The sequence below is a fragment of the Alosa sapidissima genome, chromosome 21 (assembly GCF_018492685.1).
Source record: "Alosa sapidissima isolate fAloSap1 chromosome 21, fAloSap1.pri, whole genome shotgun sequence".
NCBI classification, from domain to species: domain Eukaryota; kingdom Metazoa; phylum Chordata; class Actinopteri; order Clupeiformes; family Clupeidae; genus Alosa; species Alosa sapidissima.
In genome coordinates this window covers 9,836,997-9,852,616 of record NC_055977.1, presented here as the reverse complement: position 1 = coordinate 9,852,616, position 15,620 = coordinate 9,836,997, and the positions used below count along the sequence as shown (strand labels likewise).

Genomic DNA, 15,620 nt, shown 5'->3' with positions numbered 1-15,620 from the left:
AAGAACAAAGAGAACTAGGCTTAAGATTTTAAAATAATCATTTTTAACACCTTTCCGACATTGCCCTTTTTATCTTGCGTACCCCCTTGTGGAAGCTTGCGTACCACCGTTTGGGAATCCCTGCACTAGCTCATTTAAACTTGGCAAGCGGCACATACATGGTACACCATGCCATTTAATAATGTAAATGATGAAATGATGCAGCTCCTCTTCATGCTCCTACAAGCTACTGAAACTCAGAACACAGAAGCTGTAAGTGAACCCAAGGCCAATAGTTCATTGCATACTGATGTCAAATATAAAGTGAACGCCTCACATTCGAGGAACATCTCAATGATGCACTTTCAGCAAATGTTGAACACAGAGACACTAAGACTTTCAAATCAACGACACAATCCTAATCATAGAGGGCCGAGTCATGACATAAAAGACAAGAGGCATAATAAAATAACTTCAAAAGTGATCTCTAATCTGATGTGTCTATCAAACTTTAATGATCATGTTAAAGCTATGATACAAGGTCAAATGTATATAAAATAAATCATGTAAAATAAATCATGGTTTTCTTAAAAAGGACAGAGATAATAAGACAGGGGACGAGCAAACAGTTAAGAGTGCATCTACACAGAAAGACAGTCAATGGCATCCTACAAATGATTCATTATATTTCCCAAGACTGGACATCCTCTTGAGTGAGCGGCGAGATTTTTGTTTGAAAATGGGCGAGCGAAGAAATTTTGTGTCTGTGAACTTATCACCACGTCTCAGCTTCCTGTAGAGAAGAGGTGAAATAGGAGAGCTAGGGTCAGCAAAATAACTTTCTATTGCAGTTTTAAAATATATTTTTCAAAATAGTGTTACCCCAATTATGTGTAGGATGAAGTAAATGCCTGTAAATGCCAAACCTAGATCAGTGCCACTGCATCTGTTACACTGTCTCTGCTTAACCCTTAAAAGATGTGGGTTTTTGAACATTCTAACATAAGATTCCGTTCCACAAAAATTCAAGGTTCTAAAATTCTATGTTGCTATTTTTTAGAATGTTCATTTTCCTACATTCCCTTCACACCGGTGTGGCAGTACACCTTTAAGGGGTAATCTACTGTCTATGTAGTTCCATGTGTATTCCCGGTGTTATGACAGTATTTGGGGTGGGGGTGTCAAGGTCTAGACTAAACTGAAGTTCAGCCATGTTTAGATTATGATGGTCCAACGTGACATACCAATTGAAAGGAGACAGCAATGGAATGTCTACCCTATGTCTTTACCCTAAAGAGATATTTTTTCCCCTAGCAATATAAATTTCTTTAATCAGAGTAAACCTTGACCATGAACCTTGAAATTATATCTATATACTGCACATATCACTAGAACATGTAGGGTATATAATACTGAGGCTTACTTGCTAATTGAAGGCTCCTTGTAATCAACAGCAGCAGTGCATCTGCGTTTACGGATGACGGGGGAGTGGCCAGGGAGCGGATGGCTCTGAACAGAAGGGAGGGCTCGCCGGGCCGCTGGAGAGAGATTGGTCATGTCAGTCAGAGCCACGCCGACCGCTGACCGTACCACTGCTCCACCTGCAGAAACACAGAGGACATGCTGTAACAACCAACATCACTCACCACCACAATTTGTTAAAAATGTATATTTAAAAATGTATGGACGATGGGAACAAATCCTAATGAATGAATAAATAAATGTGACATGAACAAATGATCAGTCATTATAATCATTCAATCAACCAACCATTTGTCCCATTAAAGACTTGTATCAAGTAATTAATAAGACAAACAATATGTGAAAGTGAAAGGCACTGGCAGCAGACAAAAGAGAGGTACTCAGTCCTTAAAGCCAGTCATACAGTCCTTGAGCTAGTGCTTGTTAAATACCCAACATAGAAAGTTGATTAAAGGAGAATTCCGGTGTGATATTGACCTAAAGTGTATCGAAACATGATACCGAGTGTGAACGTATGTCTCATAGCCCATCTCGGCTTGTCCCCTGCACTCCAAAATCTGGCGCTAGTTAGCCGATGCTACCAACATCTTTTTCAATAGTGGTGCTTCGGCATCGGGCTAGCCATGCAAATAAATCACTGTTTTACACCCATTTACAAGGCTCAATGTATCTCCACACTTCATTGGTAGACTTCCGAGGGCCCTGACATTTAAAACGAGACATTGAGAACTTTGAAAAAGCACTGGTAGTTTACTTACAAGACGATTTATACAGACAGTATCTTCACGAAGTTCAGCGTTTGCAGCCATCTTGAATTTAGTCACGATAAGTCGAGCAACGAGTAAGAATGAACAGCTATGATAAGGGATCAGATTCCAAAAATAATTCAGTGGAAATGCATGGATTCCAGTTTCTTCCAGTAGCAGCAACTGGAATCCATGCATTTCCACTGAATTATTTTTGGAATCTGATCCCTTATCATACCTGTTCATTCTTACTCGTTGCTCGACTTATCGTGACTAAATTCAAGATGGCTGCAAACGTTAAACTTCGTGAAGATACTGTCTGTATAAATCGTCTTGTAAGTAAACTACCAGTGCTTTTTCAAAGTTCTCAATGTCTCGTTTTAAATGTCAGGGCCCTAGGAAGTCTACCAATGAAGTGTGGAGATACATTGAGCCTCGTAAATGGGTGTAAAACAGTGATTTATTTGCATGGCTAGCCCGATGCCGAAGCACCACTACTGAAAAAGTTGTTGGTAGCATCGGCTAACTAGCGCCAGATTTTGGAGTGCAGGGGACAAGTCGAGATGGGCTATGAGACATACGTTCACACTCGGTATCATGTTTCAATACACTTTAGGTCAATATCACACCGGAATTCTCCTTTAATGTAGCCGAGTAGCGATGATGAATCATTCAAACCCAGCAGTTTTCAACCAGTGGTTCTTCTCGACCCACTGGTGCTTTGAAGGTATAGCAAGTGGTCCCTGACTATGTCTTCACAGGGTTCCCACCCATTTTCTCTGATACAAATGTTCACGGTGTATAGGTACAAAATTGTTTACTTTATGGCGCAGGTTGGGGCTAATTATGAAATGACTGACAAACTTTCAAAGAATTTTCTGATTTCCATGATTCTCAAGGACTGGAAAATGGGATTTTACAATTCTGGGACTTTTCCAGGGTTTCCATGACCGTGGGAACCCTCATTTAACCATAAAGACACTGATAACAACAAATGATCCTTGCCTGCACATCTCCTGAATTTCAGTGAGGGCTTTTTTCGCTCCAACCCCAGAGACTGGCTTCGGCTTGGCAGTCCACATAACGGGTCCTCAATCAACAAAAGCTCCTCTTCCATATCAGAAGCAGCTGGAGACCTTGGCCCTTCATCTTTCAGGTCTGCTGAAATATATAAAAGGATAAGCAGTGATGTTTAGCACACCGAAGGTGTAAGTAATGTTTGCATATCTGTATATTGAGGCCAAGGAGCGGAAGTGGCTAAGTAGAGACTACACATACCTGTACCAGTGGCTTTGTTGTACTCTGACAGGTCGAGATTCTCAGAGTAAACAAACACCGGGGAATCGGGCAGTAATTCAGTACAAGGAGACTGCAGAGGCTGGATTCCTGCGCCAAAGGATTCTGAGACTCTGAGCCCTTCTTTGTCAGGGGATTCGGTTTGGTCATCAATGATGGCTTCTGTCCTCCTGGAATCCCTCTCTAGCACATTAAATGGATTTCTTAAATAATGACCAGAATACTAATACAAAGGCTGCTACCCCATAAAATCAAACTGACAAAATCAATCGGACAAGTCACTTCCTTAATAAGGAGCTAGTTCATCACATGTTGTAACTCCTCCAGCTTAGTATTACCATGCCCTTCAAGAACACATAATAGATTTCTTACCTGTCTGGGGCTTGATGTCCGAGGTGTGACGGTGGCCAGTCTTTCCTTGATTAGCCCCCTGGAGCGCAGCCCTTCTCTTTGAGCGTGCCCGTCTGGGGGGACTGTGGACCTCCTGCCTCCTGCATGTTCTGCTGTTAGGAATGTACAAGCTATCACCTTCTTCCTCATCCTCAGACAACGAGCTGTTAGTCTTCGGAGTGTCCTCTTGAGGTGGATCCTGAGTGTCCTCTTGAGGTGGATCCTGAGCCGTTTCAGTTGAGCACTGGTCCGCCTTAGGGCCCCCTCTGAAAGGGGTCATGTGCACTGCTTCCTCACAGTCGAAGTCAAACGTGTCGTTCATATTCAGGGAGTTGTTGATATTGGGGGCTTGGTGTTTCTGAGAGTTGCTAGGCGGTGGCTGTGTGGCACGGCCACCTGTGCGATCTCGGCTCTTGGAGCGCGCGCGAGGTCGGCTGTTCTCCCATGGCCTTTTCAGCGGAGCAGCAACCACCCTGCGGGCATGTGGGCCTGTCTGTAACAGCCTCCCTCTCACTGGGCAAGGGGGATCCGGGATCTGGGTTTGGGGTTGGTTCCCCTCGGTGGAGAGCTGAGATGTCTGTTTGGAAGCTGTCTGTTTGCGAGCTGCGGGTTTGGGAACCGTCTGTTTGGGGGCTGTCTGTTTTTGAGTTGCCTGTTTGGGGGGTCGACCTCTCTTTTTGGGCTGCTCAGGGGCGTGGTGCACCTTAGTCTGTACATTATGTGGTTCAAGACAAGTTTCCATCATCTCACTGCAGTCATGAAGTCCAGCTTCTTCTTCTACCTCCTCCTGAGTTTCAACCAGTCGAGATTCTTGGTCCTGTGTGCTTGCGTTCTCCGTAGCAGCAAGTGGTGGATAAGCTGGGTCAATACATTCTGACCTCCGTCCACCAGTTTTACGTCGACGCCTTGTTCCAACCGTTGCCGGTAACTGTGGTGATATCTTATGACAATGGCCGCCTTGAAAGGAAAAACACACAATGGTATATATAAAAGGGATATTCTTACATAGTATGACACAGAGCAGTTCCTTGTATTATTTGTACTGCAAATATTATACTCTTCAGCATTTGCACAATGCAGCAGGGAATAAAATGGGAGGGGAAAAAATAGTTTTTCCAAGTCATTAACAGTGTTATAACATGCTCTACAGAGACAACCTGCATTTTGAAGGTTCCTGTTATTCTGCCCCCCTGATAGATAATGGTCAGATTTAGACTGGGTTACAATGGCCTACAGTAGATTTCAAACTTGTTCCTATGGAATTTGTGTGTTCTGTGAAGTTTGTTGTTAGGGTGTTTTCTTCCACCTACCCGTGCTGACAGCCTCAACTGGTTGTTTAGCCAAGTCGTCAGGACACATATCACCTCCTGCCCCTTTCTTAGAACCCGATAGACCACTGCAACACACAAAGTATGGCTACGTTGAAATACCTGTGCATCTTACTTGCCAGAATGTTTTCACATCTCAGCTTCTACTACTACAAACACTGCAAACTGCTGACCTGGAAGAAGAATCCAGTCGTCGTTGTGGCTCAGGGGTGGAACTCTGAAGCAAAGGAGAAAGTCCAATACCGGTATTAATAATCAGTGATCGAAGAGAATATCCAAAACAATCAATTATCAAAGTTACTATAACATGTGAATATGTGTACTCACCTGCGTTGTTAAGGCAGTCCGTTTCAGTAATAACAGATGAAAGAAGAGGGCCTGTCTTTCTCTTTTCAGCTGCAGTATGACGCCCTGGGCTTGACGCACTTTATCTTTCTCTGCCTCAAGTGCAAGAGCCAGTGCTTTGTTGTTCACCTGCACACTCTTCAGCACAAAGGGCTTCACCTGACCTGAACCACAGGAGGACATAGATAGTAACGTTTAGATTATATTCATGATCACTCCATATGAGTTAATATGGTTAATACAATGTGCTAATAAGGGGGTGAAACCAGAGATTGTGCGTTCGAGGATTTGTAGTTCACCATTTGTTTTGCCTTTCGGCTTCCCTCTGTTGACCGCGCACGCGCTTGCAAGGCGTTTGTTCCTCTTCTCCTTCATCTTCTCTTTGATGTCATCCAGACTCTGCTGGAAAGACTTTTTCTGGGGCTGCGTCGCCCGCTCTCGTGCCATGATTGTGCCCAACCAGCTAGGGAACAGGATTGCAACAAAACGTTGTAAAAAACACTGACTGTCCTTCCCAATCTTGCAACAACAACTACCTTGATGTATTAAGTAATGCTCTAACAATATGTTTTGAGTACGAAATAAGATGATCCAAGCTGGAACATGACAGTAGTTTACTGCTTATTTTTACCACATTCTGAGGACCTGTGGTTTTCGAAAGATTTGTTAAATGCATGGCTAGTTGTAACCCATAACGTAACGGGCATACAACTAGTATAACGTTAACGTTAGCTGTTGCAGCCTGACTAACGTTAACTGGCTAGCATAACGTGACAACATGTAAAATGTTAGCCAACACCGAGGCTATTTGACCATTACGCTAACTAGCTGTGTTAAAGTGGTGTTGCTGATTTTGTAGCTTATGGGCATGTATTCCTGACTGATTAAGGTGTATAATGTAACTGTTTAAATAGGCCTACAATCCTAAACAGCTAATGTTAGCCCACCTAAGATCCCGAATGTCATCAAGACATTCACGTTAACGTTAGAAGCTACCTGGGTGGCTAAAGTTAGCTACCAAACAACGAGCTGATTCCCACAGAAGAGAGAAACGCAAACGATTGTAGTTTTTTGTTACACAACTTACCGCTTGGTTCTACAATGGATCGTTTATATCTGGTCAACGTACAGCTACTCAATGTGTGAGGTGGTGAAAACAATAAACAACAGGCCGTTCATCTCCTTCGATTCGCTTTCATGGCTAGCTAGCGATAGCTAAGGATTCGAATTAGGCGCAGAGTGATATCATTGGTGGATGGAGACCAGTTGCAACTGCGTCATTTCCAGGTAGCGAGTCAGAGTCAAAAATCCTCTAGAACAGTCTAGAACAATATATTACTACTATAATAATAATAATAATAATTATATATATATATATATAAATAATAATTGATAGAATTGTTGATATTATTTAATAAAGCTGTTCTTGACCCTCAGGGCCTTACACAGACCATTAAAATCATTCAACAAAAATAGGGCAATATTGAATTCATGAAGGTTTTAACAGCAGTTTTAAATTGCTGGCAAATTCCACAATGGGTGCAAAGGTGAAGATAGGCTAGAGCACCCATTGTGCTGAGGTCGGTGGTTGGCATTGCCAGTCCACGCTGATGAATGTGGCACATAGGAGAGAGTGCAGGTCTGAACAATGAAATCTGTCTTTTTAAATTCCTTTCTTTATTGATGTCTTTTTTGTGTTGACAATAAAGATCACACACTCAAAACAACACAACCATACACAAACAAATCAGTTATTAATAGGCCTACAAACGGATCAGGAAGAAAATGCAACATATTGCAAAGATATTTGTTTTAATGTCATTGCCATTTTTGTGGGGTGATAAGAGACATGTGAGGCTTGAAAATAAGTAGTATAAGTAAGTATATATACTCTTTTGATCCCGTGAGGGAAATTTGGTCTCTGCATTTATCCCAATCCGTGAATTAGTGAAACACTCAGCACACAGTGAGCACACAGTGTTGCCTGTAACAACAGCGGCGCTCGGGGAGCAGTGAGGGGGTTAGGTGCCTTGCTCAAGGGCACTTCAGCCATGCCTACTGGTCGGGGTTCGAACCGTATGTCAACATACATACTGCCACCTTCACTGGCCAATTTGAATTCATACAGCATCATTCAACTGGTTTTGTCTTCCCTTGTTTGTAAGGACAAAAAGTTGACATAAGGCCTTTTCCTTTGAGCAAAGCAATCTAGTTGTATCAGACAGATTGACAAAATGACAGAATACAAATGTGCAGCAGTAGTGCAAACCAATTTGTTAAAAATGATTAAGGTAGTTGTATCAAAATGTTGTCTTTACTTCATTTTATTAGACCCAAAGATAGTATCCATGAGAAGGGATTCATGCTGCCAACAGTTCAAGACACAGTTTGAGGCATTGAGGGTGTCATGGAACATTGCCTGGGTGTCTCGGACAGTGCTGTGTGTTGGGACACTATACAGGACAATTACAGGACAGTGGTTGGGTGTCTCCGGGCACTACTAATAGGACAGAACACGGCGCATTGGCTGAGTGTCACAGGACAGGACAGTCAGTGGCTGGGTGTCTCAAGATAACAGGACAGGGCAGTTTTCATAAAAACACGGGCGCTTTTCTGCTTGAAGTTGATTTTTTTTTTCAATTCGAGGCACTCAGGGCGCATAAGCAGCGCGCAAAACGCTTTAGCCGATACGAAACAACATAAAAATGACGCACCTCACTGCAAAAACCGCGTCCTGCCTGGTCGTTCCCATAATCAGTAGTCTTCAGTTCATGGGCAGATTTCGACTTGCAATTGATACAAGTCCGCTGGCCTACATCAAAATTAATCTGCCCTAGCCCTATTTCAACCCCAATTTGGAGTGCGACTAGCAGGTGCATTTGTGTCACGTGATAATGGAAGACTACCACCGTAAATTATGTCTAATCAAGCTAATGGTCTCAGATCTTCTCAGACTGAGAGCAAAGTACCAAAGGGTGCAGAAATTGATTGCTAGTTTACTGCTCATGAGGACGGTTGGAAGAGGATATGTCCATGCACGACTTCGGTAAATGAATTAACGTTTTAATGACCAAATTACTTGCATGAAGCTAATTGCATTATTAAGTGGAAACTTTATTGAGGTTGGAAACGGATATAGAGCGCTGCAAACAGGTTATGGCCTCCTTACACCAAACAGCTTCGACAAGATTTGGAAAAGATTCTTGAAAGATTGTCGTCTTTTAACTTATGCCCCCCCCCCCCCCCCATTCAAGCATTACTCAAAAGACTACAATCTTTCAAGAATCTTTCCCAAATCTTGTCAAAGTTGTTTGGTGTAAGGAGGCCATTAGGAAGTTGTATAATGTTACAGTCGTAGTCATTGCTAGTTGATTGATAGCGAATTGTGTTTGTAGGATTAGAAGCAATCAAGGTCACAACGTGGGTCTCTAAATCCATTGGGCACACAGGCTACCGGCATGAAGGTTTAGGTTTTTAGGCTATTTTAGGTCTAGCTTGGCATATTGTTGTAACGTAAGTGGATTTCAAGACCCGCTCGGTGTAACCTACACACTAACTTAATGCAACTTTTCTTTGAAGGTAGCAACTGAGACGTTATCATTTAGTTTCATTAATTATTTTCTCTAAAAAGTTTAATAATTGGTAGGCGAACGTATGGAAAAAATGAAGAGGTTTAATGGTCTGCTACCCAATCCATGGAAAAAGTGTAAATTGCACAGGTGTTTCATCAACGTCAACCCTAATTGGTAGCACGTGCCACACAATCAGTGCCACAGCGTGATGAGGATAACATAATTCCATTAGGGCAGTGGTCCCCAAACTACGGCCCGCCACTTCATTTTGGGTGGCCCCCCAAAAGATATCCGTGGCATATAGCATCTGGCCCGCATGGGAGTACGACATCGTCAAACTATAACCTCCGTAATTTCCCCCGTTCATTCTCTATGACGAGTCTTAACAGTACCAATGTAATACTCTTTTTGTCCACTGGTGGTTGTTTTGGCGCTGTTTCGCGTTTGCCATCGAAAACGGAATGAAATGTAGGCCTACCTGCAAACAATGTAAGAGGCCTATGCTGACTGCATCAGTGCTCAAAGTATTCTAAAAGTTTATCAATTAATTGTTAATAACTAACTAACTTTTATTCAAGTCATATTTCTGGGACTATCTGGGATAATTATTTCTATTTTTATGCACTTATTCAAATGTACAAATTCACAATTCACAAAGTTCTCATCAGGTGAGTGAAAGTGGTCATTTCAGATGTTTTTGCCAGCACTTCATAAAACTCTCATAGTTTGAGAACTTCAAATTATTTGTAGGATATTGCTTGTTCACAAGTTGAGCTGTGTATGCAAAGACACAGAGTTCAGAGTTTTGAATAAAACACACTTTTGGGACTACCTGCTAATATTATTTCTCTGCTATTAGTATTATTTCATTTCAGCTACATTTTACACTGATATAGTATGATGGCAATATAAACACAGCTAACAATGGTAAATTGCAGTAGCCTATGATTGAATGTAATGGAATATTCAACTAAGGTAGACTGCTGTTGTTCACAGCACTAAGCTATTTATGGTTACTAATATACTCCGAGTCTCTGGCCCTCTCTTAGAGCCAGGCATAGTGAGCTGGCCCTCGGAAGAAAACGTTTGGGGACCACTGCATTAGGGCAACTGGTTGGAATTGTGTCATTCAGAATTATTTAATGTAGCTCAGGAGTTGTATAACAACATAACATGTAGCCTATTCCCAACAACAAGAGGTAACAAAATGGGGAAAAATAACAGGCGTTGGTGTAGACAGGGATGACTACCAACATGTTATATAGCAGTCCCCCAGCTTCATAAATGTTGGCGAAAAGGTTCTACAGATACTGATATACTGAATACTGATAGCTCCTTTTGGTCAGTTTATGTTGCTAATTTCCCTGTTGCCTTTAGGTAGTCCATTCCTGATCTGTGATGAAGAAGGAGACTATTACCAAAGACAGCAAGAGGCTGATGAAGAGAAAGAATATAATGAGGAGGAAAATGAAAGAAATTATGCACAGCATAACAACACCTCGACACCAGAGATGGGAAAAGCAGGGGATGTGGAGAACACGGGTGGGAGAATGACCACAGCGAAGATGAGCAAAGATACAGAGGAAAACATACAGGAGAAGCATGAAGAAAAGCCAGAGGCGCAAATAGTGAAGCAAGAGGAAATTAATCAGGCAGAAGAGTCAGAACAGATAGAGGTAAAGGAAGATAGAGAGATGTTGTGTTTGAGCAGAAGGATTGAGGGGAAGATGAGTGGAGAGACAGACATTGAGGAGAAAGGAAGGATTGGGAGTGAAGGGGAGGAGAGAGCGAATGCTGACATGACCCTAGGTGGTGTCCTGTCTGTGTGTGAGCAGTCCCTAGAGCAAAGCGTCCTGAGTGCAGGCCTGGCATTTAGACACGTCGCACAACCCCTCCAACCTCCCGATGCCCAGCCAGAGGCACTTGCTTTGGGGAAGCCCCAGACGGGCATCCTCAACTCTCAAACACTGGAGGTGAGCACGTTGCTACCCCCAATGGAGGTACAGCTGACGCAGGTGTACACCACGCGCCAGTACACGCGCTTCACTGGCCACGGCCACCCAGTGCTTCCCCTGACCACGCAAGCACACGCACCTCCTGCTGACCACACCGCACTGCCACCTGTGCCCAAGAAGAAGACACGGACACTGTACTCAGCAGGTGAGTGTGCCCGAGTGTGGCCTACAGTATTCTTGACATTGCGGCATGGTCATTTTCTCTTCCTCATTTCCTCAGTCTATTCTTTCACACAAACATACGTCACAGACCACTTGGAGGTGCAAACATTATTGGAGTTTTGGTTGATTTGACCATCAGTTAAAATCGAAACAGGCACTTTACTTTGGATAGGAGTGATTCATATCAAATAATCTAGACTGGAGTAACTCAACATTTGACAGCTCCGATATGTTTAGTATTAAAGACGTCAAATAGCCCGCTATAGTTACCAAATTCATAGCCAAGGAGCCAGAAGTGAACACGCATGGATGGCTATAAAAACTGAGCTTTCATTATACAACTAAACAGGACAAAATACTTTTATAACCCTTGAGCCAGCTCCTTAACTATGTGATCTCAGTGGCGATGCAGCGTTTGTTTGCACCTCCAAAAACATGGCGTACCTGGTTACCGCCTGGTTACTGCCCAAAAACGCCCAAAAATGCCCATATGTTTGTGTGAAAGAATGGGCTGCACTTAGGTTCCACTGTATGGAACTATTCTGACAAGCTGGATAGAATAGCAAAAGCGTTACAGTCTGAAGTTGACGACCGCTGGATTAAGTCAAGTCAAGTTTATTTATATAGCGCATTTCAAACACAGAGGTCATTCAATGTGCTTTACATAAACAAAACCAAATAATAATAACAAATAAAAGCATAGAAGGGTAATATAGTAGCATAGAAGGGCAATATAGTTTTAGGATTAACTACCAAACTACCAACTTGCTCATAGAGAAATTACCCGACTGAATTTGTCATTTTTTAATTCACTTCAGTTGTCCCAAACCGGAAGTGGTTGCGATGTCGAGAATAGATATGATTAAAGCTGTGAAGCTAGGTGGGCGGTAAAGGGGAGGCGAGCACCGTCATTTTCAACTAGATAATAAGTTTCTATGTGACGTGTTGTAGGTTCTCTATGACTTTCATTGAAGTGTAACTTCTTTTGTTTGTTTGCCACATTGTTCAAAGCATGCTGGGTGCACTCTCAAATGGTGCTTTAACAAAAAAAATGTGAAAACGAAGTAAAAGGAAAGTGACTTGTGAAAGAGTTGAGTTTTTTAAATGAATATATATTGCATAGGTCCTCATGTGTATGATGGCCATCTGTATATACTGTATGTGCTAGGATATGTGTGCTTGTGTGTTCTTGACATGCTTGTGGTTAGATCAGCTGCAGGAGTTGGAGCGTTTGTTTCAGGATGATCACTATCCTGATGGAGATCGGAGAAGGGAGATTGCTGCATCTGTTGGAGTCACACCCCAAAGGATCATGGTTAGTGGCGTTTCGTTTCATTTTACCTTCTACTTTTTCAACATTTCTGGTACCTAAAAAGTAAAGCTCGTCATTGTAATACCAGATGGCTGGAACACACACATTTGAATTGTGTTGAATAGGACAATTCTTTATATCCTTTTCTTCCAGGTGTGGTTTCAGAATCGCCGTGCTAAATGGCGGAAAACAGGGAAGGGACCACTAAAGACACACAAAACCACCCAGAGGTCTGTATCCCTATCTCTGTCTCACACACACACACACACACACACACACACAGATCAGCAGGGTTTTCCTCACACTGCTCGGGGAATGAGTTCATATGTTCAGTGTGCCACAGTGTGTGTGTTTCTGTGTATACTGTGTGTGTGTGTGTGTGTGTGTGTGAGAGAGAGAGAGAGAGAGAGAGATGAAAATGAGGATGTGTAGAGTATTGTAGTTCCTGCACCTTTTGTGTTAATTTATTATATTAGTCTATGTGCTCATGAAATGCTTCTAAAAATGATATACCTTCTCTTGACCCAATACCGTATATACTGGTAACAAGACTCAAGATGTTTCCTGTCCATGTGCATACTAAAAAAGTGAAAGAGCTGTTCTGTCAGAAAGTGAAAATCATTCCTACTCTGTACCACATACGGGTCCGGTGTCCAGGTTCAAGTCTGATCTATATAAGTGTACATACTCTTTAGATCCCGTGAGGGAAATTTGATCTCTGCATTTATCCCAATCTGTGAACTAGTGAAACACACTCAGCACACAGTGAGGTGAAGCACACACTAATCCCGATGCAGTGAGGGATTAGGTGTCTTGCTCAAGGGCACTTCAGCCGTGGATGTGGGCATGGGAGAGCAATGCTCAACCACTTCCCCTGCCCACATTTTTCCTACTGGGTCGGGGATCGAACCGGCAACCCTTCGGTTCCAAGCCTGAAGCCCTAACCAGTAGGCCACGGCTGCCCCACCACATACTAACATGGAGCATTAGTGACATAAACTGGTCGCATTGATGTCTTGCCGTGCGCCTAACATGTGCATTTGTGTCTGCCTCCAGAACATCTTATTTTTCCGGGACTGTTCCGTCAGTGCTCCCCCAGCCCCCCACCCACACACAGACTCTCCCACCCTACAGCTCCCTCATTGGTAGCTTGAGCAGCCCCGCAGGTAAGGCTAGTGTCTGTCTAAAGCGTTTATTGAATAGACAATTTAAATCAAATAAAGGGTGGGTGTGTCTGTCTCTCCGTAGCATGCGTTGGACAGGTGTATGTATCTCAGGAAGGAGGCCCCCCTCCCATGCATAGTCCCCCTCCACTGCGTAGAGCTTCACTGTCTCTCTCTCTCGACCCTAATCAACATATAGTCAACCTGCCTACTGTTGACACATGGTAAGACCAACACATTTAAGGTCTTTTTTTCCCCAGTAGAAAATCATAAGAATGTCTTAGATGTCTTCAGATCATTACATGTGTTATGCATCATAAAGAGAGTTAAACTATAGTTTCCGTAGTTTGTTGTTTTTATGCAATCCAGAGTGCTTGTGTTTCGTTGCCTCATGGTTGTCTTTTGTTGAGTTGTAGGAGCAATTACACAGACCTGTCGTCATTGAAGATGGATCCACAGCACCATGTTGTGTTTGTGCCTATGTCAAACACAATGCACTATCCGTCAAAGACACACACTCACACGCAGCCCATGCAACACACAAACACACTCAATCAGCAGTACCTCTCCAATCTCCCATATATAAATCCCACATACATGAACAGCGGCCCGACCCACGCAGGCCACACCCACACCCCTACCCACATGACATACAGCCTGCCAACGACCAACAGTCTGGTGCCTGCCTGCTGTCAACAGAATAATCAGATGCATCAGGGTAAATACACACACGCATGGCACGCATTCCTTACTTTGTTGTTTTCTCTTTACAGAGGCAACAACAAAGTATCTAGGTTTTAGCATTTTGAAAATGACCAAGAGAAACATAAAATGTGACAGTTAAAATGTATTTTCCCCAAGTACGTCTCCATCACCTCAAACTACCTCATGCCTAGTTTTATTGAAAGGAAGTTTTGTTGAGAAATTGACATTGTTACCCATGTGATTTTTTGTTGTGTTTGCCTGTGCCTGTTTTCCTGTTTGTTTGTTTGTGTGTGTGTGTGCGTGTGTGTGTGTGTGTGTGTACATGGTGTGTGTATATGTGTCTACCAGTGCCGTCACGTCTATGTTCCAGTGAGCCGCCCCCACCCCAGCCAGGTGCATTTCAGGGGCCTGGACGCCTCTCCCTTCACCTGCAACCGCAATCCCACTACAGCACCTCACCCCTCCCTCACACACACACGCATGCACACACTCACACAAACACACTCTTCCCCCTCCACACCCCTCTGACCAAAGACAGCAACCCCCTCAGTTCCGTAACCATGGGAACCCAGCCAGGGCCCTCACAGACCCTGTCCAGCAGGAGAGAGTCCGACGCTCACCCACACTCTGATATGCACACGCACCCTGACCTACAGATTCACACACACTCAGACATGCCGTTCCATTGTGACTTCTCCCCCCTCATCCTGTAGCTGTCAAAGGTACAGTACCACCAACATGTCAGTCAAAAGTTAAGTGAAATGTGAGACTATTGTCTTTCATTTATTTTTTTATTGACTTTCCTATTTCTTAGGTGTTTCAACATTGACAGAGAAGCTTGGCACTTGAGTAGCTTGGCACTTGAGTAACACTTTTTGAGAATGTGTTTTTGTATAGAGACGTTTGTGAAAATTGTGGCCTATTTTTGTTTACATAAAAAAAAAACAAAGTTAATGATGAAAATGCTGAGCTTTATTAAAATGTTGGTATAGTTTGCATGGGTATCTGCCTTATTTACTCTTTCAGTCAACAGCACACCCCTTGAGTATCACCCATGTTGTCAACATAACATTACCTTCAATCGCACCCACCCCCATGGCAAATTATAAGTGCTATGTTAGTCAT

The 15,620-nt window shown here is 43.0% G+C and overlaps 2 protein-coding genes across 5 annotated transcripts; one reads left to right on the top strand and one right to left on the bottom strand.

The window, feature by feature from the left end:
• Positions 1–472: 472 nt before the first annotated feature.
• sgo1 (shugoshin 1) lies at positions 473–8,414 on the bottom strand. Of its 3 annotated transcripts, none has more exons than XM_042075969.1 (10): positions 8,281–8,414; positions 5,866–6,029; positions 5,549–5,730; positions 5,395–5,438; positions 5,204–5,289; positions 3,876–4,850; positions 3,486–3,686; positions 3,213–3,368; positions 1,403–1,580; positions 473–772 (listed from the first exon to the last, which is right to left on the bottom strand). In XM_042075969.1, exons 1-10 carry the CDS (start codon positions 8,316–8,318, stop codon positions 637–639), a joined length of 2,160 nt encoding a protein of 719 aa, XP_041931903.1. In that variant the 5' UTR covers positions 8,319–8,414; the 3' UTR covers positions 473–636. The 3 variants fall into 3 exon arrangements, with proteins under 3 accessions (XP_041931903.1, XP_041931904.1, XP_041931905.1); XM_042075970.1 differs by having other exon boundaries at positions 3,213–3,365; XM_042075971.1 differs by lacking the exon at positions 8,281–8,414 and adding an exon at positions 6,654–6,811.
• Positions 8,415–8,491: 77 nt separating this feature from the next.
• LOC121695276 lies at positions 8,492–15,412 on the top strand. 2 transcript variants are annotated; one of them, XM_042075973.1, is made up of 9 exons: positions 8,492–8,612; positions 10,516–11,298; positions 12,524–12,630; positions 12,781–12,857; positions 13,684–13,793; positions 13,876–14,014; positions 14,207–14,508; positions 14,844–15,217; positions 15,310–15,412. In XM_042075973.1, the coding sequence occupies exons 1-8, from the start codon at positions 8,594–8,596 to the stop codon at positions 15,206–15,208; spliced, it is 1,902 nt and encodes a 633-aa protein (XP_041931907.1). In that variant the 5' UTR covers positions 8,492–8,593; the 3' UTR covers positions 15,209–15,217; positions 15,310–15,412. The 2 variants fall into 2 exon arrangements, with proteins under 2 accessions (XP_041931907.1, XP_041931908.1); XM_042075974.1 differs by having other exon boundaries at positions 8,594–8,612; positions 10,520–11,298.
• Positions 15,413–15,620: the final 208 nt, after the last annotated feature.

Coding starts and splice junctions, on each gene's coding strand:
- LOC121695276 (XM_042075973.1), top strand. Junction 11,299..12,523: donor ACGGACACTGTACTCAGCAG/GTGAGTGTGCCC, acceptor GCTTGTGGTTAG/ATCAGCTGCAGGAGTTGGAG. Junction 12,631..12,780: donor TCACACCCCAAAGGATCATG/GTTAGTGGCGTT, acceptor CTTTTCTTCCAG/GTGTGGTTTCAGAATCGCCG.
- sgo1 (XM_042075969.1), bottom strand. CDS start 8,318: ATGGGAACGACCAGGCAGGACGCGGTTTTTGCAGTGAG. Junction 6,030..8,280: donor GACGCGGTTTTTGCAGTGAG/GTGCGTCATTTT, acceptor CCTGTTCCCTAG/CTGGTTGGGCACAATCATGG. Junction 4,851..5,203: donor AGTTGAGGCTGTCAGCACGG/GTAGGTGGAAGA, acceptor TTTCCTTTCAAG/GCGGCCATTGTCATAAGATA.